The sequence below is a fragment of the Lampris incognitus genome, chromosome 2, assembly GCF_029633865.1.
Source record: "Lampris incognitus isolate fLamInc1 chromosome 2, fLamInc1.hap2, whole genome shotgun sequence".
Classification (NCBI taxonomy): Eukaryota; Metazoa; Chordata; class Actinopteri; order Lampriformes; family Lampridae; genus Lampris; species Lampris incognitus.
In genome coordinates, this window is record NC_079212.1 from 41,507,120 (window position 1) to 41,530,482 (window position 23,363).

Below are 23,363 nucleotides of genomic sequence, written 5' to 3' on the forward strand. Positions count from 1 at the left end.
ACATGAAGTCCCTCCAGCGAGTTCTGGGTCTATCTCGGGGTCTCCTCCCAGTTGGTCTTCCTGGACCAGTCTGAGATGCCGGAAGTTGGCACGCTCCAGTCCCCGCCTTTGCCTGCTGCCCGGCCTGCATTACACCCTACTCCAATGTTCATCCCCACAGGTGGTGGGTCCACGGGGTGATGAATGAAATGTGAACTAATTAATTATTCTGAGTCTGACCCATCTCTACTGCAGATATGCCAGCAGGTCCTACTATGCTGTACACATTGAATAGAGCATAGGATGAGCGGTAAGGCCATTATCACATGTGCAGTTACCTGGGCAGCAACATAGCAAAGTCCAAAGAGTGAAATGGCAAGAGTATCAATACCCATATGTGTTTTAGTGTTGTAAGCCCTGCACTCCAAGACACAGTACAGTGTAGTTATTGGATCATTAAAAGTGTACTCCTCCAACAATGCATAGATGATCAGTATACACTTACCTCTACTTTCTAGTTGAGAAAAAAAATCCAACAAACAGTACTCATTATACATTCAGATTTGTTTTACTCCTGCATTATTTAATGAATTCCTCAGCAAAGAAAAACAGAAACATTTAGGAATGTTTAGTCAGAGCTGCTGTCAATGGTTTGGTGACGTCTTCTGAAGCAACAATCCTCTGACTGTCCATCCCTCATATCCCCACTTAAGGGAGACCCTAGTTGGCCTTTTGCTGGGTCTAAGACAGGAATCCCCCTCCCCTCTTCTCCTCCTATTCCCTGCTCCACTTTTGAAAGCCTTGGCCAGCCCAGAGGAGATGCCTCTGTTAAGTCTTGGCACAGAACTGAATTGGATGAGCACAGCCCTGGGATTGCTAGCTCTTCATCATTCTCTTCCTCATCATTGCGCCTGTGCTTGTTTAACATCATTACTCTCGAGCCCTCTATCTACTTGCGTGTGACAGCTTAATTTGGATGTTTTCTGATTTGTGGAAATGTAAATCTACTTTCCCGCCTCTGGATGCTCCAAGGCACACCTACGCTAAATGCACTTGACATGACATGCACTCATGGCTATGATATAATTATTGTGTAGCGCTCTATGATGTCAGCTGGTAACATTTGAATTTACCTGCTAATTGCTAACTCCAGTTAAGTTGCTTTGAAGTGTCGTCTAAATGAATAAATGCAAATCACCACCTTTATCACTTTGAAAGGCGAAGATGGCACAACAGTGCACAACTTATTCCTCCTTTTCTTAGCTACAACTGCTTGAGACTGAGACCTATTCAATAAGAACACGTCATAATCCAGATAAAAATAACAAATAAACAACACCTACTACTGACACACCCAGTACCCTCCATGCAGTGTCTTTGTTCACGTCTGTGCCTAAGTTTGTCTTTGTTTGATGGCTGGGAGAACTGGTGCTGAATCGGCTGAGAGAGCTTGGTCTGCTGCATCCTGTGGGCCCAGGGACCACGGCCCTGCCTGGAGCTGTGCCAGAGGAGGTAACACCAAGGGTGGTCTGACAGGACACGGAAGTGGGACAGGCTAAGCTAACTGTTAGCCCATGCAGACCAGCAGTTCTGATAACACCGAGGGCAGTCTGGCGGCAGCCTTGCCTGGCATTGACTGTGTTTTTAGTGTCGTTGTGTTGAGTGCGGGGAGGCATGTTGAAGGCCGCTGGCTGGGAGAGATAGCATTGGATTGGCTGAGGGAGCCTGGTCTGCTGTGCCCAGTGGGCCCAAGGACCATTGCCCTGCCTGGAGCTGCACCAAGAGCGGAAACACCAAGGGTGGTCTGACAGGACACGGAAGTGGGGCAGGCTAAGCTAACTGCTAGCCTATGCAGACCAGCAGTTCTGATAACACAGAGGGTGGTCTGGTGGTGGCCTCGCTTAGCGATGAGCTGCCTTAATGTGGAGAGCGGGGAGGTGTGTCGAAGGTGTCTGGCTGGGAGAGCTAGTGTTGGATTGACTGAGGGAACCTGGCCTGCTGCGTCTGGTGGGCCCAAGGACCATGGCCCTGCCCAGAGCTCCACCTGAAGAGGAAACACCGGGGGCGGTCTGACAGGACGAGGAAGCGGGGCGGGTTAAGCTAACTGCTAGCCCATGCAGACCGGCAGTTCAGACAGTCTTCCTGGCTGGTGTTCGTTCTCCTGGACAGTGATTTTTTTTGTTTAGTTTGGATATATATGCCAGTTGGATATACTATATGTGTTAGTTTGGATATCTGTTCTTGTAGCTTTTGGATACGTGTTTTTGTCTTTGCGTTGTGCTGCTGTGGGGAAAAAAAATGTCGTTTCATTTCATGTGCACAAGTGCATGAAATGAAATGACAAATAAAGTGTTCCTAATTCTTGATTGCTTGTCAAATAGTAAGCCCACATTTATCTGTACTGTTTATCTGTACTTTAAGCAGTTACTGCTTTAAATCATTGGTTACTTAGCTAGCAATTTGCAAGATCTGAGATTTAACAGAATCAACAGATAAAAAATGTAGCAGTAACTTGATCTTGCTAAAAAGTGACCCCGCATTGATGTATGAGAGCTGTTTTATAACTTGTTTATAATTGTTTATCAATGATTTATTGAGTGTTTACAACCCAGGTAATAACCTAATTATGAACCATTTATAAATCCTTTATAAGGGTAATCTTATTGTAAAGTGGCATGCTGTGAACAAGTGACTCAACTAATCCTACTTAACATATAGCTGAATTGCTCCTTGTGTCATTGCACTCAAAGGTCCAACAGGGTTCTATGGTGAAACAATCGCTTTCTAACATAAAAGGGTTTCAGTGAAAAAGGTCTGGAAGTTAAGGTTATTAAAAGTAATCAATGCTTTGTGAGTCATGGATATGAATGGAGAAATCCATTAAAATGTACAATAGATAACCAGTGTTAATTGTAAGCATATCATTTATATTATTCATAAACATGCTGTGCTCGGTTCACCTAATTAACCATAGTTTATTATCTGCTAATCTACACTACCTAAATACAGTTTGATGCAGTTAGCAAGCTAAAGCTATTGAATAGCTAATATTTTCACATACCTCACACCTGCTAACATTACCATTTTGCCAGAACTTAACCAAGAAAGGTTTTTGTCAGTGGTTATTGTCAATTAAACCAGAAAATTATAAACAATTTAAACGATATCCTGTTAGAATGAGCTCACACTCTTCTATGTGTTGAGCTCAAACTTTAAATATTAATAGAACTGTTGGTCTTAGTTTATGTGGAATTTGACAAATTATTTATGACCTAACGGGAACTTAGAGGGGCTGTTCTGGAAATTTCTGCTCTGTTAACAATCTGCTAACAAATAATTTTTTTATAAACTTACTCCTTCACATTGCATGCACCCATCTACCATTCAGCTGCAGTGTGTAACAAACGATACAGCCGTCCTGAAAAGAAAATTCAGTGAGAGGACGAGTTTACAAAATTGTCTGCGTGATAAGGGTCCCATTCATACTTTATCAAGATGGAAAAGAAGGCATTCCCAATATCATATATATTTTTATGTGCTTTCACTTTTCCTCGTGGCGAGCATCCTGCCTAGGCTACATTAGTTTATGCTGTTAATTCGGCCATAATCAAAATAAAATAAGGAAATGAAAATCAAGTCGATTGAGCTCTTGATACAAGGACCAATGTAAGACAGCAGATAAATTAATTTTTAATTATGCTTGCTGCATTTGTGCATGAGAAAAGTTTGTTTAAGCTGCTAATTCATTTTTGTAAACACAGGAGTGAATCAAATCTAGCCTATATTCTGTTTTATACCGTGTTCAGAAATGTCCAAAAGCGTACTTTCTTCTTCAAATGAAACTCTTTATGCAAGTGGATACACCGCACATTACCTTGACCAAAACAATCAGGATTGCGCCTCGTTTGCTAAAACTTTTCTGCACTTTGAAAAAAAGGGACTCATGATGTCCTAATTTTTGCTTGTACTGCAAAGTTGTATGAAGCCTTTCTGGTTGAAAACGAAAACATTATTTTCACTGGCATTTTTGAAATGGTCACAGACTTGTGTCTCTTGGTTCATAGTAGATTAACAAATTTATCAGACATACTAATTCTCATCTAATCCCCTGGAGGCAAAAAGGAAAGAACTCACATTGACCCATATTTAGAGGTGATGTCGTGTCTGCTGGTATTGATGGTTAATTTGCTTTAGTCTCCTCGACAGCTCACTTTCTTGACCAGCCTGACCCCTTACAGTGGTGTGTAAAGCAAGCTGAAATAGCACCATAGACAACAAATGACTTACAACTCAAAATCAGTTACATGTGACCTATCCAGTCATCTAGCCACGAATCCATCCATGCATCCCTCTTCCCATGTAATGAACACACACAAGAAATGAGAGTCCAGTGGTCATGATGCGGAATCAATGCCATGAGTACAACAAGGAGTGAAGAGAAAGCTCTTTAAGCCCTCATGCAACACCTAATGAACTGAAGCTATTGAACAGGCTAGAAAAGGCTGTATTGACTTTGATCTGAACTGAGCAACTTTCATGGTCAATTCTGCACGGTTGCTTGCTCGATGCGTTAATTCACCCCAAGCCTTTTTGGCCAAAAGGAAATTAAGATGCCTTCTTCACCTCAGGAAGTGGCTTGGAGGCCAGATAACTCCTCTGTCTATTTCTCTCCATCTCCCACACTTTCTCATATATGTGCCTTTGAAGAACCTATGTGTGCGCGCGCACACACACACACACACACACACACACACACACACTTGTAATACTGTATTTGTATGAACCTCCATGTGATTTGTAGTTCTCCCCTTTCCTAAACCCTACCAATAAAATCAACCTAATGTCCAACCCTGACCATAACCTTAAATTTCCCTGTCCAAAATGTTCCTTCTCTCTCTCTCACACACACACACACACACACACACACACACACACACACACACACACACACACACACACACACACACACACACGGCTTAGCATATAGAGTTTCTGTTGAAACGGGCTGTGTCATCTTGAAGCTTTTTAAGGAACTATGTGATGCAGAGCCCTTTAGTAACTCTCCCAGGATTTCTCTTGCTAAAGAGCTTTGGCAGCTGGGGGATGGGGGAGAAGTGTGAGGATAAAATTAATTAAAAATGCCAAAGAACATCAACATACTCTCCTCTCAAAGCATGCTCACGCTTTTTTCTGGTATGTGTCAAATTAAGAACATTCCCCAAATTTCCCCTGCTGTAGCTCTTTGCTCTTCCAAGTCGGCCACATAAAATGCCACCCATTCCTCCCCTCGACCAAACCAGGAGCTGGAGTGTCAGCACATCTCCAAGGCTTGAGCAGTGTTCATTTTGTAGGACAGTGAAGTCACTTTACAGTGATCCCATGATTAATTGATGGAGCCTGGATCCATGCCTGTGAGTTGTTTAAGGATAACCTATGTGCAGTGCAGCAAGAGTTCCACCTTAATGAGCCCACAATCAGTGCTAAATTTGTAAATGATGAAGTCCTGGAACGGCGAGGGGGTGGCGATCTGGCAGGCTGACAGGAAAGAGACAGGATGGGAGGGAACATATCACTGCACGAGTGCTGCAAATACCAAAGACAGCACTGTGGCGTGTGATGTGTCATATTGACATTACAATATTACAATTCACATTTCATTTAGCAGATACTTTTATCCAAAGCGACGTACATCTGAGAGTTAATACAACTCAAGCAAGGATCTGGTCAGGTAGCAACAACGCAAGTAAGTGCCAAAAAACCAGGTTCAAGTCCGATAGGACACAGGTGTCAACAGGCAGTGCACAAAGGCAATGCATAGGGTGCATAGAAGTGACATCCATCCATCCATTATCCAAACTGCTTATCCTGCTCTGTCCTGGGTAAGACGCTAAACTGCAACTGCAGGCTGTAGAGGGGTAGCACCTTACCTAAGCAAGGGCCCTTTGGCTAAGGGCAACATCCCTACTGATAGATCTCATCCTCCTGCATGCCTGTATGGTACTTCCCATGGTGCCCAGTCCAGCCAACACATTGGGATAAGAGAAGGGAACTCTGATTTCAAAACCACCTGCTGTCTTGTGGGTTGATGCCTCTTCAGGCAAAGGCTAGGAGAAGGTAACTCTGAATTCAAATCCCTGGGCACGGTCTACCCAGCTGTCAGTACCTGGAAAGGGTAAACCATGGCGGCTCCGTTCAGTCAACTCGGCAGCAGTTCTGGCAAAAAGCAACAGGATTCTTCTGCGGCCGTCTCAGCTACGCTGTGCCACCTAACAGGAAATCTTGCCAAGGGGCACTATAGAGCACCAAATAGTGTCGTCATCTAGGGTGCAGCCTCACATTTGAATATGGAGATAGTGAATCATAGCTATCTTGTGTATATACTATCTTTGTATTAACTTGTGTTTTACTTGTTTCGGGTGAAGGCGTGTATATATATATATATATATATATATATATATATATATATATATATATATATATATATATATATATATATATACACACACACACACAGATATAGGAAAAAAGTTTTAATACATTGCAGTACAGGCGTTTCGTGCGCCATGCACTTATCATATTCCGCATTGATATTCCGCTCCTCATTAGTTGAGCACTTATAACACCATTGACGGTTTCGGGAAAAAAAAGTGTATATATATATATATATATATATATCCTGCTCTCAGGGTTGCGGGGATGCTGAAGCCTATCCCAGCAGTCATAGGGCGGCAGGCGGGGAGACACCCTGACCAGGCCCCCAGGCCATCACTGGGCCTAGAAGTGACATGATATAAACCAATCTTTGACATCATTTATTGACTGTGTTACACTACAGGATGATTGAAATTATAGCACTGTTAAAGCAAAGCACCTTCTGGCCAAAAACCTGTTGGGTACTACAAACCGATACTGAAAGCCTTCCAATTTACTCAATATATTATAACCACACTACAAAAATGTCCCGAGATGCTTGGCATACCATAGATTAAAATCTCAACGTGAAAGCAATTACCCATTTACCAGCGTGGACTACCACACAATTCACGAACAAGCTCATATATATATTTACATAAACTGCACCAGGGAAGAATGAACCTCTGTCCTACTCATCTCCCTTTCGGTTTGATATTCCTTGTATTCAGTTCAGAGTAATTTTTTTTTATGGGTCACAAATAGCTCCTACCCTCTTGGTCAAATTTATCGTGTATTGTATCTGTAGACATTTATGCTCAAATACCTCCCCCAAGGACGGGTGTGTATTTTAATAGATGGCGGATGAGCAATCAATCTTAGTTATAGCCAGACTCCTATAGCTATAGATAGTCTTAACTATCTGCCAGATAACTCCTGTAGGGAAGCAACGGCACAAAATGGGTGGTAATGGGTGGTAAGTAGGCAAACAACATTAATTTTAACAAATTAAACAAATTAATTTTACACTTATAGGATATGTTAGTTGTCGACTCTAGCTGAAGAGTTTGCAGTTGACCTTTTAATTCAAAGAGAACGAGGCTAGTCTACGTTCCTGGTTCTTTCCTTTTTTTTTGGCTTTTCCTCCCTCTTTTTCTCCCCAATTGCTGCTCCACCCCCTCTGCCGATCCAGGGAGGGCTGCAGACTACCACATGCCCCCTTCGATAAAATGTGGAGTCACTAGCCGATTCTTTTCACCTGACAGTGAGGAGTTTCGCCAGGGGGACATAGCGTGTGGGAGGATCATGCTATTCCCCCCAGTTCCCCCTCTCCCCCTGAACAGGCGCTCCGACCGACCAGAGGAGGCGCTAGTGGAGTGACCAGGACACATACCCACATCCAGCTTCCCACCCGCAGACACGGCCAATTGTGTCTGTAGGGACGCCCGACTAAGCCGAAGGTAACACGGGGATTCGAACCGGTGAGCCCCATGTTGGTAGGCAACGGAATAGACTGCTACGCCACCCGGACGCCCATGTTTCTGATGTTTTGAGGGAGTAGAGACATGCTGGTCCATATCCTGGAGGACTTCCTCCTGATGGGATAGGAAAAGTTACCACTATCACTAACCTACTTTCTCTTCAATCAACACAATGCCAGTTTAGGGCATTGGCACTATGTGTGTCATCAGGTGTAAATGACCATACTTCTTCCCTCAGCGCCGGTGAGGTTTTCATATACGGCAGGGCTTTTATGCAGCACAGTGTCTGAAATGGGACTCTATCCGCAAACTAAAGCTGCGACAGGAAAGACAGTTCTGCTAACATCAGTGGCAAAATGTAAGTGAATATGTTATTAATAAGCACAAGTGAAGCCGAAGCATGAAAAGCTCAGCTCATACACCAGCGTGGGCGGCTGGCAGTTACCTATCAGTAACAAAATGTGGAATGAAGTCCTTTTGGCAAAAAATGTAAAAGAGTACACAAAGCGACAGCATCCTTGAACAGCAGCCTCGAATTCAACTCTCACATAATATGCAACTGAACAAATGAACTAGGTGGGGTTGTTTTTTTGGAGATTAGTGGTGTTTGATGTGTCATTACTGGTTAGAATGGTGACGGTGATCACACAGTAGGATCAATTAGCAGTTGTTGTTTCATGATGAGGGCATTGTTTGCATTTCTCTTTTTTGTTTGTCAAATCTGAAGACCAATGGCCCTATATAATTCACATAAACATGAAAGAAGAGAGAGTGCCTGGGTGTTACAGTAGTCTGAATCTAATCCTGATGGATTTTTCCTTTTCTTGTGTATGTGAAAGCCTCACAGACCATAAAATCAGAGACTTCATTGCTAGGCAACTAGACTCTGAACAGAGACGGGGTGGGGTGGGGAAACGGGCAGAAAGGAAGAGAATGTTCTGTGTTTACTGTCAGGGATCTGCTGCAAGAACGAGTGCAGCTTCTCCACAAGAGAACAGATAAAACATTTACCAGAGATTTGCACAGGCATAAAACATTTTTAAGAAATCACCGAATCGCACAAAAACATGCATGACTTTTTTTTCCCCTCTCCATATCAAAACTCCTTCCTAGGTCATATCAGTCAGTATCACTCCAACCCATATTATGTACTGGTCTCACTCGGTGAGATACCCTCCGGATCCCCGTGCTGTAAATGTACCGGGCACAGTAAATGAGTACAGAGGGAGCGGGAGCTCTCTCTCGAGGATGGAAATGATGAGGTAATCATTCACCCTGATCTGAATTAATAAGGCCTCATTAGGCAGTCAGAGACACTGCAGTGCTGAGAGAACCACAGTGTGGATTTACCCCCATCCGCTCGTACAGTACAACTGGGTTCGGCTCTCGCGCACCCCGGCAGCACGCTGTGGTTTTTATGAGAACGGTACACCCCCCCCCCCGTCTGTGCTCACGCATCAGCCCGAGCTGAGGTGCGTGACATCCGAGCATAAGCTGCACAGTTGCTGGAGTAACATCCTTGCGTTAGTTAACATGTTGTTTCTAAGTCATTTGGCGATTGTCTTTTCAATTTACTACAACACGTTTACTGAGGTAACGGCTCTTCCTCAGGATCGGAAGGTGTTCTGTTCATTCAGCTCGGTTCATTCAGCCCGTCATGGCAAGGAAATAGCAACACTACAGTCGGATTCAGCAAATTAGATACTTTGCAGTCAAGTATGTTGTTTATATGCATCTGACACAACTGTAATTAAATGCAAAGTGTTTTCTTAAGGGCTGATATGCATGTTCCACTTTGTGAGCAACTGTATATCTTGAGTGTGTTAATAATGTCCATGGTGTTTTCCAGGGCAGTTTTTGAGCGGACTTAAAAGATCCCAGTGGTCAAACCGGTGACTTTTCTTGTCGTCGTTACCTGTCAACCCCTAAAGATCGAGACTGACTGTCAGCGTGGCCCTCAAAATCACTCAGAACGCTGATTAGATTGAAGATCTGAGGGCCATCTAGATTTCATTACCTAGAATAAACACGTCGCATCAGAGCTTGAGCTTTTCTCTCCCTGCCAGTCTGTTTTGAAATTCAATGTGTTCTTGAGGCAGATCTCCGAGGAGTGGCTGAGCGAATTGTTTTATGGAGTGGAAGCCTGTGGTTTTGGCTCTATTCCCAGGGTATCCTTGCCCGAGCAGACTGAAGGGCACTTTGGTTCAGAAAGCGCCCCATCTTGCTTCACTTTAAATGGATGTGACAGATAGCCATAGAGGGGAAAAAAAAACCCTAAACAACAGGGACACAATGAAATTACATACATGAAAACCTCTGTCTCTTGTAGTGTTTTTCCACTTGAACATGGCAGTGTCCAACGTAATATTTTTCCCCACTGGCCCACTATGCCAGTAGATCCGAGTTTTACTGGCCCTTTGTATATTTTCATTTACCTGGCAGCAAAAAAAAAAAAGACAAGAAAGAAGAAAATAACTCCCTTTTCCATAATTTTGGTGATTTATTCAAAATATTATACACCTGTGTCAAGTAATACGAAACTGATTCTTATATACTACTGATTAATTTTTATAGAATTTTAACATTTTTATAACCTTGGTTTGTGGGCCTTCGACATGTCACATCGGTGATACATTGGGATCCGTGTCCACTCTGTTCTTCTTTACTAGAAGAGTGACCGTCTTTCCATAAGCGGTGAAGGGCTCCTCACTCTTTATGGTGTGCCAGGCTGTGTTAATAAGCTTTTCCATCCTCTGGTGACTCTCAGTATTCGCCCGTCTTGCCCAGATGTTCAGCGGACCTGATGATGGGTCATCTGCCATCCGCTTGGCTAGCATACACTGCAAGTGGTTTCTACTTTTGTTGTGCGTGTCAAGAGAACGTTTTTGATAATTGTCAGTGCCTTTAAAAAACGAACCCCCTCGATTTGCTTTTGCTGGGAGTCGCCGGCAGACTGTATAAAACATACCACGGTCGCCAGGAGTATCGTTGCTTCCACAAAAGTAGAAAGCCCGGGCGTCCGGCAGTCTATTCCATTGCCTACCAACACGGGAATCGCCGGTTTGAATCCCCATGTTACCTCCAGCTTGGTCAGGCGTCCCTACAGAAAACAATTGGCTGTGTCTGCGGGTAGGAAGCTGGATGTGGGTACGTGTCCTGGGTCCTGGTCACTGCACTAACGCCTCCTCTGGTCAGTCGGGGTGCCTGTTCGGGGGGGGGGGGGGACTGGTGGGGATAGTATGGTCCTCCGACGTGCTACATCCCCCTGGTTAAACTCCTCACTGTCCGGTGAAAAGAAGCGGCTGGCGACCCCACATGTATCGGAGGAGGCATGTGGTAGTCCGCAGCCCTCCCCGGATCGGCAGAGGTGGTGGAGCAGCGACCGGGATGGCTCAGAAGAGTGGGGTGATTGGCTGGGTACAATTGGGGAGAAAAAGGGGGGGGAATCCCCCCCCAAAAAAAGTAGAGAGCCCCTCTTTCTTTTCGTAGCCTCAAAAGTTTCTTTCGCGGACATTTTTTCCGAGTATGATGATGTGAGTATGATGGACAAGTGCCGCTAGGGCGGGAAAGATTTAAAAGAAACTACCCATGACTCCGGCTGCCCTGTATAAACCTTTTCTGGCCCCGGGCTGTCGGTTATGCCGGACCACGCACGGCGTTGGATTTGAAGCACAATCAACCAGAAAGGACAGCGAAAAGAAACCAATTGAACTTGGCATTTTCATATTTACATAAAACTCATAAAACTCTGAAATCAAACCCCGGGACATTCTGAGATAGGCAAAGCAGTGAAAGAACAAGGTTAAAAAGTGAACACGGTGATGTGATAAATGACATTTAGCTCTGATGAAGGAGCAACAGGTTATAGCGTCTCATAAAAGTGTCATGTATTAAAAGATGTGTGCGGTATAAACTGAAAAATGCCGAATTATGGAAATGAATAATGAATTATTGACTCTTTAGTCATCTGGCTCCTTCTGTTCAAGCAATCTAGCGTCGAATGAAATGCATGGAATGAGGAATTGGTGACATGCAATTAAAGAGACGACTCAAATACAGATGTACGTGTTGAGATTCAAACATTCAAGTTCTTGTCCCGTTTAGCTGTGAGCGGCAGCGAGAAAGGGAGAATGACACCGCATTGATAGACGCTACACGCTCATAATAAAAAGTTGCATCACGGGATGCTTAAAAACAGAAAAAGAGGGGTTTACATTGCTTAAAACAAATCTTACAATAAAGACAAAAGAAGAGCCACATCCCCAGCCAGCTAGAGGCCCACAATAAATCTCCATAACATCTTCAGACGACCACGATGGGCTGTCAAACTATATACGCAGACAAAAGTTTCACAGGATAGACTGCAGAGGAACAGAGCAGTCAGAGAAAAGTTCGGCCTTGTCAGGATTCATTTGTACACCTGTTGTCTCTGAAGAGCCTCTCGCACATCTCTAAATATCTGTTATCAGGACAAAATATCGTTTCCTCCAGCCCACAGCAGTGCAATACAAAGACAAAAACGCATATCCAAAACCTACAAGAACACATAGTACATCCAAACTACAAAAAAAACAACCTACAAAAACTAGAAAACTACAAAAACACATATATCCAACATTTTTTTGTAAGTGATGAAACAAGCTAGGTGCATGATTCAACGCCGTGCCACGTCATATTAACGGCGAAAGGTCAAAAAGGGACGAGATGGGAATACGCATGTAATTTCATAAAGATCCATTAAGATGCGCTTCTCCTGAGAAATCTTACGATTTCAAATACAACGCTGCCTCTTTTATCAAGTGACCTCTAACGTACAGAAACCCCTCTCATATCAGCCCCGTGCCTCTCGGGATTCATGACGTTACTGTGTAAGGTTGTCTCACCACGAGGGCGAGACGAGAGCCTGAACCAGCGGCTCCTGCAATTGCCCTAATGGTTTTACATACCGCTCCGCTCTCTCCGCAACAGTCATGGTGATTTACCTGGGCAGCGGCAGCAGAATTGAGGCCATTGACACTCCAGCGGATGGCTTCCGTGTTCAACGGCGATAAATAATCCAGAGGGCGTGTTGAACAGATAAATGGCTTTTTGCTTGAGTGCTGTTACTCCCCGTGTAGAAGCCCAGTGGGCCTGAAGTTGTGTCATTCCTCCTCGAAACACAGTTTTGGTCTCATGTACTGGAGCTCGATGTTCAGACGCTTTATTTTAAAACTCTTCTTATGAGGGTTATCTGTGCTAAAGCCTGCACTGCTGCACGTTATCGAAGTCAGCATCTTGCGAGAGCGCTCCTTAAATAGAAAGGGTAAAACTAATTACTACATATGGCCATGATATATTTTGCTGCTGGGTAATTTTAGTATGACTGATGTGTTTCATTCAGACCCATTGCCACAGGTGTATAAATCAGCAGCTAGCCACGCAGTCTGCATTTACATACATTTGTGAAAGACTGGGTTGTTCTGAACAGGGGCGTCAATTCACCAGAAACCAAGGTATGGCAAAGTCAGATGACGTCACATCTGGCATCACGTGACATCAAATCAAGTCCCTCAAATTCTCGTTCCATTTCAACCATGTGGCTCTGTGCCGGTAGTTAGCTACAACCATTTATTTCATTTATACAATCGCATCACCCTAATACAGTCAGAGCTTTGACTGGTACACCTAGCCATTCCTCATCGCCTGCAGATCATAATATGGCAAGTATGTATTATTGTTTGAAAACATGAAACGAGTGAAAGTGAAAACATGAACGAAAACTCTCCCTTTGAGAGTTTTCGTTTAATTTCAAAGTCATCCATTGCATATGCTACAGTTATTAGCTAGCTACATAGTACACATAATCTTCTCCCTCTCTGTTTCTGGCGCCCGCGTCAGTTAGCAACTCACGTGACACATGTGCAGAGAGCGAGACGGAGAGAGAGGGAGACAGCTCCTCTCGCTATTGAGTCAGTGATGACCGAAACACAGGAGTTGAGCCGAGTGAGGTGCCGATTCACTCGATTTTATTCTACTTCGTGCAATGAATGATTTTGCTACAGTAATAGGATCATTTAAAACACGGAGAAATGTGTAATTGAAATATATTATTTCACATTGACCAGGCAGCCAAGGTATGGCAGCTGTCATACCTTGCCATACCCAATTGACGCCCCTGGTTCTGAAGAGCTCAGTGAATTCAAGCGTGGTACTGTCATAGGATGCCACCTTTGCAATAAGTCAGTTCGTGAAAGTTCTTCCCTGCTAGATATTCCACGGTCAACTGTAAGTGGTATTATTGAAAAGTGGAAGCGTTTAGGAACAACAGCAACTCAGCCATGAAGTGGCAGACCACGTAAAGTCACACAGCGGGGTCAACGAGTGCTAAGGTGCATAGTGCGTAAAAGCCGCCAACGCTCTGTTGACTCAATAACTGCAGAGTTCCAAACTTCCTCTGGCATTAACATCAGCACAAAAACTGTGCGCCGGGAGCTTCATGGAATGGGTTTCTATGGCCGAGCAGCTGCATGCAAGCCTTACATCACCAAGCACAATACCAAGCGTCGGATGGAGTGGTGTAAAGCAAGCTGCCACTGGACTCTGGAACAGTGGAAACGTGTTCTGTGGAGTGACGAATCACGCTTCTCTGGCTGACAGTCTGGTGGATGATTCTGGTTTGGCGGATGCCAGGAGAACGTTACCTGCATGACTGCGTTGTGCCAACTATAAAGTTTGGCGGAGGAGGGATGGAGTTGTTTGGGGTTGTTGTATGGGGTTGTTTTTCAGGGGTTGGGCTAGGCCCCTTAGTTCCTGTGAAGGGAAATCTTAATGCTTCAGCATACCAAGACATTTTGTACAATTCTATGTTTCCAACTTTGTGGGAACAGTTTGGGGAGGGCCCTTTTCTGTTCCAGCATGACTGTGCCCCAGTGCACAAAGCAAGGTCCATTAAGACATGGTTGAGTGAGTTTGGTGTGGAAGAACTTGACTGGCCTGCACAGAGCCCTGACCTCAACCCCATCGAACAACCTTGGGATGAACTAGAACGGACACTGCGAGCCAGATCTTCTCATCCAACTTCAGTGCCTGACCTCACAAATGCTCTTCTGGATAAATGGGCAAAAATTCCCACAGACACACTCCAAAATCCTGTGGAAAGCCTTACCAGAAGAGTGGAAGCTGTTATAGCTTCAAAGGGGGGACCATCCATTATCCAAACTGTTTATCCTGCTCTCAGGGTCACAGGGATGCTGGAGCCTATCCCAGCAGTCAGTGGGCGGCAGGCAGGGAGACACCCTGGACAGGCCGCCAGGCCATCACAGAGCGCGGGCACGCATGTGCACGCACGCACGCACGCACGCACGCACGCACGCACGCACGCACGCACGCACGCACACACACACACACACACACACACCCCAGGGACAACTTAGTATGGCCGATTCACCTGACCTACATGTCTTTGGGCTGTGGGAGGAAACGCAGACACGGAGAGAACATGCAAACTCCACACAGAGGACGACCAGGGATGACCCCCAAGGTTGGACTACCCCAGGGCTCAAGATATATATGTATCGTCCTCTGTGTGGAGTTTGCATGTTGGGTTTCCTCCAGGTGCTCCGGTTTCCTCCCACCACAGTCCAAAGACATGTAGGTCAGGTGACTCGGCCGTACTAAATTGTCCCTGTGTGTGTGTGTGTGGGCCTTGTGATGGCCTGGCAGCCTGTCCAGGGTGTCTCCCTGCCTGCCACCCTATGACTGCGGGGATAAGCTACAGCATCCCCTCGACCCTGAGAGCAGGATAAGTGGTTTGGATAATGGATGGATGGATGGATGATTATATCAAGCTGTAATGTAAAACCCAAAACTGACAAGAAAGTTACATATAGTATGTACATTGAAACTATATACTCTTGGATCAAATTGGAATAGGATGTAAATATCTTTCTGTACTGAGATGAATGACATGGGTAATCAAAGTATGGAACATTCAAAAAACCCAAGTAGCCACTAGCAACAACCTCTGCCAAGACTGAACACTTTCCTCCAATACTATGCCTCACTCATACATTCTAGCTGATTCTTCTGCACTGGAGGAGGTAATAACTATAAAGTAAATTTCCTGTGGGAAATGTGTATGTAGCTCAAAGTGTTAGCAAGGTGGTTGATGGTGGTTTAAAGTGGTATTATGAATTGAATTGTGCCTTGACAGTGGTTTAAGGTGGTATCATGAACTGAATTGGGCCTTGACAGTGGTTTAAGGTGGTATTATGAACTGAATTGTGACTTGACGGTGTGGGAAATACTAAATATTGTGCTATTCATTTCTTTGGGGGATTTTATTTTTTTCTTAGATAAGTTGAATGTCTCAAAAAGAATACAGAATTTCCCTGCCAGAATGAAATGAATTGTTCCCCTCCCCAAGGCCTGTGTGCTTGCAAAATTCCATGAGAATCCACCTGTTTTTCAGATACCTTGTTGAAAGAGACAGTCAAACAGACAAATGAGGGCAATAACATAACCTCTTTTGGGGTGTAATCATTAGATGATCAGATAGGTTCTTTTATGTTTTAAATCAGAGTAAACAGTCTTTAACTGTAATTGATATGCCCATTGTTGTCATCTACTTACCAGCTGGTCTCCCAAACCATTTGGTTATCTGCCCCCATTGCAAGTTTCCCCATTTTGAAGCAATCTCAATTTCTGGTAAAACTAAAATTATTCAGTCTGTATTTTAGAGTGTGCCAATTTTGCACTTGGCTTATATAGGGAGAGTTGATCCAAAATAGATATAAAAGGCCAAATCATAATGTGTGAACACCGGGAAGCCTGTTGCACAGTAAATTATTTTTGGAATGGTAATATCATCTCTCTAATGTTGATCCTTCAAAGCCCTCACACAACTCATTTTCCAGGTCTAAAGTTTTTGTATTTCTTCCTGTCTCAGTTAACAGTTAGGCTATCCTCATTTGTGACTGGTATATTTGTGTTCCAAAATAACTTGACTGGATTTCTTGTCATTACGGGTCCGTCATTTTGTAGAGTTGCCAAAAAAGAAGGCATCTTTGATGATGTAATCCAAATGTGGTGTCGCCTAATTGAACTAAAACATGCTACTCTACAAGATGAGACAGAAAGTGCCATGGTATTATTTCCTAGGTCCAGACCTTTGAATCTCCCCACTCCACCGAATTGACTGATTCTTCTGGTCTGGCTTCACGACATGAAACAGCAGTTTCTCGGTTGAAAAAGCAATTATCCAATGAGTGCCATGGGGGGGGGGACTAACAATTAGCCAATCAGTGCCATGGGCCGGACTAACACTGTTGGCAAGCTGTTATCAAGCATTAGACGACATGTCTTCTCAATATCGCCCGACATCGTAGTTTGTTTTTACTTCACTCCACTCCTAAACCTCCAGCAAAGCCAGTATGTTTGCATGGCTATACATCAGTGTCAACTTAAAAAGGCATTAGGTTCAGGTGGATACCTTGGTCTCTAGTGATTGGTTAAGGAAAATCGATTCCCCATCCCCCACGGAAATCGATTGGAGTGGAGGCAATCTCAGACTGAAGATGGAAATGGAGTGTAACAACCAGACAATTCTGTCTGATACCAGGCAAAAGGTATTGGGTTTGCCCTAAAGTTCAGCACATGTTGCACTGTCCATTGCAGCAGCTGTTGGCAATTAGCTAATCAGCGCCATGGGTGGGACTATTCCACTGCTGTGAAGCTGGAATTAATGAGACACGAGAAATCTTTCGAACTCGACTAGACAAGCTAGTCTGAAAGGCACGAACTGATGCAGCATCTTGGATGAGAGGCGAAACGTCTTCACGGATATATACCAAGTCCAGTTGCACTTGATTCAGTTCCTTTGGATAACCATGACCTGGATGAATGAGAACATTCACAGACATTGTTAGTGACTTTTTATGTCTCCTCAAACCCTATACTCCTTCTATAGGATCTGGGACAAGTTTCCAGAGTGATTCTGGAACAACACGCCACTCCCCATCAGACCCATTCTACGAGGCGGCTAATGGTTCTGGCACCAGCCAGCAACAGTGCACGTAGAAATGTGAGTAACCAAACTGTAATTCGGCCTGTATGGGGTCAAATAATATTTGGATGACTTTTGTGTTCATAATGATCATATCTTTATTGTTGCTGGAACTGTATATACAACTCGACTGCCCAGCTAGCCGTGTAGCCTACATGCTAATTCAGCATAAAGGTTAGCAAGTTGGCTAATAATACCATAGTTACAAACAAGCTGTAAATGTGGATGTGTGATGAGTAACTGATTAATTATGCCATACACCATTGTTCGTTTTTTCAAGGGACTGATGAAGACACTGAGGCCAGCAAAAAATGGAGGGCCAAGAACGAAGACCAGTTCACTGGCAAAAGAAATGCCACAATGAAAGGCTCTGAGTAAGAAAATTAATTTTTAAGTGTTGTCATGTTCATAGCACCTTAGACATTCTGTTGTTATATTTTGCAATTGAATGACGCAAGGGAGAATACCTGTGTAGGCTATAGTTAGGGGAGTTACTGTTCTCTCCTGAGATGTACAATTGTACATGTATTGCTGGTGACCAGTTAGATTTGTTAAGGGATCATTGTAATGACCATAACGTTTGAGTAACTCACATTTTTATATAAGTGCTTAGTCCTTGTCAGAAGTTAATACCAATGTGACCAATGTTATCCTTGTATAGAATGTTCATAAAGGAGCATGGGCTGCAGGGAACGGTGGAGGCTGGGTGGGCAAAGAAGAAGTGGCAGAACCTTAAGCGAAAGTACAAGGTGAGCTGAAGTAGCAAAAGCACTACAGTCTTGATGGTTAGCACAAAAGAAAGCTGATGATAATGATGTTTGATGATGTTTACTTTCGTCAAAATAACTAGGCAAAGTTAGGGCAGGGTAATATCTACAATTAGTTAAAACAGTGCAGTCCATTTTTATATGTATATGCATTTTAGATTAGATCAGTTTAGATTCCACTTTATTATTATTGCACAGAGTACAAGTAGTGAGACAACAAAATGCAGTGTAGCATCCAACCAGAAGTGCAAAAGAAGCAGTAAAGTGATTATGCTAAAATATATTCAGTATGAACAGATTGATTTGACTATGCTAAGATATAGTGTCTAGGAAATGCAGAGTAAATAAAAGGCAAGATATGAATACAATGTACTATAGATCAGATATAAAAAATAGATAGTAGTATAAATATGAGTACACTAAAGAAGATATAACCAGTATATAGTAGTATAAATATGAATAAATATGGATATATATGACTAGTGGTGGAAAGTGTAGCTAGATAAATGTATTTCTATTTTATTTTATTACTTTATTGATCCCTCTGGGGAAGTTCTTTCTCTGCATTTAACCCATCCTAGCTGTGTAGCTAGGAGCAGTGGGCAGCTGCCGTGCAGCGCCCGGGGACCAACACCAGTCGTCTTGCCATGCCTCAGTCAGGGGCGCAGACCCAGAGAAAACCCACACAGACATGGGGAGAACGTGCAAACTCCACACAGAAAGGACCTGGGATGACCCCCCCCCCCCCCAAGGTTGGACAACCCCGGAGTTCGAACCAAGGACCTTCTTGCTGTGAGGCGACAGTGCTAATCATTGCACCACCGTGCCACCGATTATCAGATGTAGTATACGTTTTATAGGAACTCAAGGCACCTCGCTCTGGTGTGAGCACTGAGGGAGGAGAGGCCACTGTTGCAAACTGGAAGTGGTTTGTGTCATTTGATGAGGTGATGGGGCAGAGACCATCCATAACCCCACCAAACCTCATCACCTCATCCAGGATATTAACCCCTGCAGCAGTGGTCTCTCCTACAGAGGAAGGAGTCAACTCCAGCAAAGAGGAAGCGTGAGTCGGAGTGGTTGACCTTCCTCAGAGCATGCCAGGAGAGAGAGGAGGAGAGGGAGAAAAGAGCAGAAGAAAGGGAGGGGAGAGAGAGAGAGAGAGAGAGAGAGAGAGAGAGAGAGAGAGAGAGAGAGAGAGAGAGAGAGAGAGAGAGAGAGAGAGAGAGAGAGAGGCCCTAGAGAGAGAAGAGGGAGAGAGAAAGGAGAGAAGAGAGAAGGCACAGCGAAAGGAGGGACAGAGGGTGGAGAGAGTGGATGGACAGCAGAGTGAGGGAGGAATGGCAAGAAAGAGGAGAGGGAGACAGTCGAGCCAGGGAGGAAAGACTCATGACAATGATTGAAATGTTTTTGCAAAAAAAAAAAAGAAAGAAAGAAAAGAAAAAAGATTTGCAGTGTTTCTTCTGAGATTATTTTATAGAATTATTTTCTGTTGGGTGTGATTTGAACAAAGAGACAGTAATGACACAATTTTGAAATAAAATAAGGAGTTATCTATGTACACATCATACCAACAGGTAGAGTAGTGTAGTCCTGATACATGCATTGAGTAAACTTTGCTCCCCATACTCATCCTGAATCACTACGGGTGATCTAAAGGTGGCTCCATGCTATAGACCCCTTTGTTCTAATCAAATAAATACAATTTCCAGTTATACTATAATTAGGCTACCATGTAGTAAATATATGAGTTAAGAGTTAGTATGGCTACTAAAAAAAACATATCTTGGCAGGACTGTTGATTTAAAAAGGTTCATAAAAATAATGGAGACGGCCAATGGAATCAGAATCAGAAACAGGTTTATTGACAAGTAGGTAGAATTTGTTTTGGTCTGATGATGCATAACAATTAACATAGCACAAGGACAAAAACAGGCAAGTATTGTAAGATACAAGTAACATAAGTGACAAATTGACAATAGAAGGTATGAAAAAGCATTATAAGAATAAGTTTAATATTTATTTTAATAAAATAGCTGTGCAGTATTCAGAATCAGAATACTTTATTCATCCCCAAGGGGAAATTGGGTTCTATTGCAGACACTTGAGCTCTAATAACTAAAAACTAACAAGATACAAGAAGAGAAAATAGAAACAGAAACGAATAGAAATAGAGATAAAATAAGAAATAGAAATAAGAACAAAATATATCAACAAGCATGGTGCACAGCCTATCTATACTGCACTATTGCAGCACACAACAAGCAGCACAAACAAAACCCGACAGGGCCAGTCCAATGACCGTTAACTCAGAGTGTCTGACAGTCTGAGTCTGAGGGAGGAGTTGTAAAGTTTGATGGCCGCAGGCAGGAATGACCTCCTGTGGCGCTCTGCGGTGCTTTTGGGCAGAATGAGTCTATTACTAAAAGTACTCCTGTGCCCAACCAGCATGTCATGGAGTGGGTGGGGGACATTGTCCATGATGGCATGTAATTTCAGCAGCGTCCTCCTCTCAGAAACTGCCGCCAGAGAATCCAGTTCCATTCCCCACAATGTCACCGGCCTTGTGGATCAGTTTATTGAGCCTGTTTGCATCCGCTACCCTCAACCTGCTGCCCCAACACACAACAGCAAACAGGAGAGCACTGGCCACCACAGACTCATACCACATTCTGAACATTGTCTGGCAGATGTTGAAGGACCTCAGCCTCCTCAAAAAGTAGAGACGGCTCTGTCCCTTCTTGTAGAGGGCATCAGCGTTCTTAGCTCAGTCCAGTTTATTGTCTATATAAGGTCACGGGCATTCAATGTTGGTTTTTGGCCTTGCCGCTTACGTGCAGAGATTTCTCCGGATTCTCTGAATCTTTTGATGATATTATGGACTGTAGATGATGAAATCCCTAAATTCCTTGAAATTGTACTTCGAGAAACGTTGTTCTTAAACTGTTGGACTATTTGCTCATGCAGTTGTTCACAAAGTGGTGAAACTCGCCCCATCCTTGCTTGTGAACGACTGAGCCTTTCGGGGATGCCGTTTTTATACCCAATCATGACACTTACCTGTTTCCAATTAACCTGTTCACCTGTGGAATGTTCCAAACAGGTGTTTTTTGAGCATTCCTCAACTTTCCCAGTCTTCTGTTGCCCTTGTCCCAGCTTTTTTGGAACGTGTTGCAGGCATCAAATTCAAAATGAGTGAATATTTGCAAAAAACAATAAAGTTTATCAGTTTGAACATTAAATATCTTGTCTTTGTAGTGTATTCAATTGAATATAGGTCGAAAAGGATTTGCAAATCATTGTATTCGGTTTTTCTTTAATAAATGTATTTCCAGTTTTTCCTCTTATCCCGCCCGATTAACCCAATCGCATATGGCCGGAACTCTTGTCGAGTAACTCCCCTGGCTCACATTTCCACAGGAAGGAGATAGTCGTAACACCAGCTTCCTTCAAACTCGTGTCGGCTGCTCTCACCATTTTACATGCTGAAGCCTCGCATGGATTGCATTACCCTCAGGCCGCGAAGGAGACACGTAGGGAGAATGCTTTCAGTTGCTTGGCTGCAGACGCCCGGATGGGCCAGAGGGGTGGCTGGAGAACGACGAGTCCCCGAACACTACACCGATCTACACCCACTATCCCTCAGGTAAGGGTGGCCTTATGAATGCCTTACCCCGTGGATGCTCTGGCCGTAACCGGTTACGGCGAGTCTGGGATACAAACCTCCCAGCCACATGATGAGCGGACTGCAAGAACAGTGGGTTATTCCGCTCGGCCATCAGAGCGGCTGTATTTTGTTTTTATTCACGTTTTACACAACGTCCCAACTTCATTGGAATTGGGGTTTGTAAGTACAAGCCTTGTGACAAATATTGACAGGGAATATGTAAAATGTAAACAAACTTTACAACAACTATGTACATGTATTCACCAGGGTTGGATAACACTGAAATTGAAACAAGGGAAAAAAGACAGCTCCATGGGTAAAGGTTAAAAACTTAACAATAATTACATTCCTGCAGTACAGAGATCCAGTCATTTGGAACAGACACTGTGGCTGCGAGCCTGTTTCTGAGGGTGTCCCCAGACCGCTGGAGTGGCTCGGTGACTTCATCGCAGTCATCCCAATCATCACCATCACCAACTTCATCAGACTCCAAAATGTCCCCATTCCCAATGCAGACATTGTGGAGAAAAAGGCAGTCAATAATGACCTCTGACACAAACTCCACCTTCACCTCCAGCGCCTTCAAAAATATGGAGCGCCACCTGGTCTTCAGCACCCCAAATGCCCTCTCCACCACACACCTGGACAGCTTTGTGTTGTACCTGGCCTCAACAGCATTCTGGACAGGCTCACATAATGGGGTCATCAGGCAAATGGGTTGAGCCTAATAGGGATACCCTCGATCACCTATGAGGCACCGCTAAAGTTAGTTTCAGTTTGTGGTGGTGGCATGCAGCTTCCGTAGTTTCCACCTCCACAAGTTAAATGTGTGCCATCATGGACCAGAGCAAGCGGCGGTCGAAAGCGTGGCATCATTTTGCCTTGAAAAATGGATGGTTGGCACAGTCAACGCCTGTGGCAAAATTATCTCGTGCAAGGGAGGATGCACAACAAATATGGCCAAGCACCTTCGCCTACATGGTGTACAAATTAACCAGTGTACCGTGTTTGACACG

General features: G+C 43.9%; 1 protein-coding gene across 1 annotated transcript in view; it reads left to right on the plus strand.

The window, feature by feature from the left end:
* LOC130130046 (transmembrane protein 26) overlaps positions 1–22,900 on the plus strand; it is a 77,146-nt gene extending 54,246 nt beyond the window's left edge. The window contains exons 4-7 of the mRNA XM_056299781.1: positions 17,818–17,923; positions 18,194–18,287; positions 18,575–18,662; positions 22,703–22,900. Coding sequence (XP_056155756.1) covers positions 17,818–17,923; positions 18,194–18,287; positions 18,575–18,662; positions 22,703–22,900 — 486 coding nt within the window. The remainder of the gene's footprint in view (positions 1–17,817; positions 17,924–18,193; positions 18,288–18,574; positions 18,663–22,702) is intronic.
* Positions 22,901–23,363: the final 463 nt, after the last annotated feature.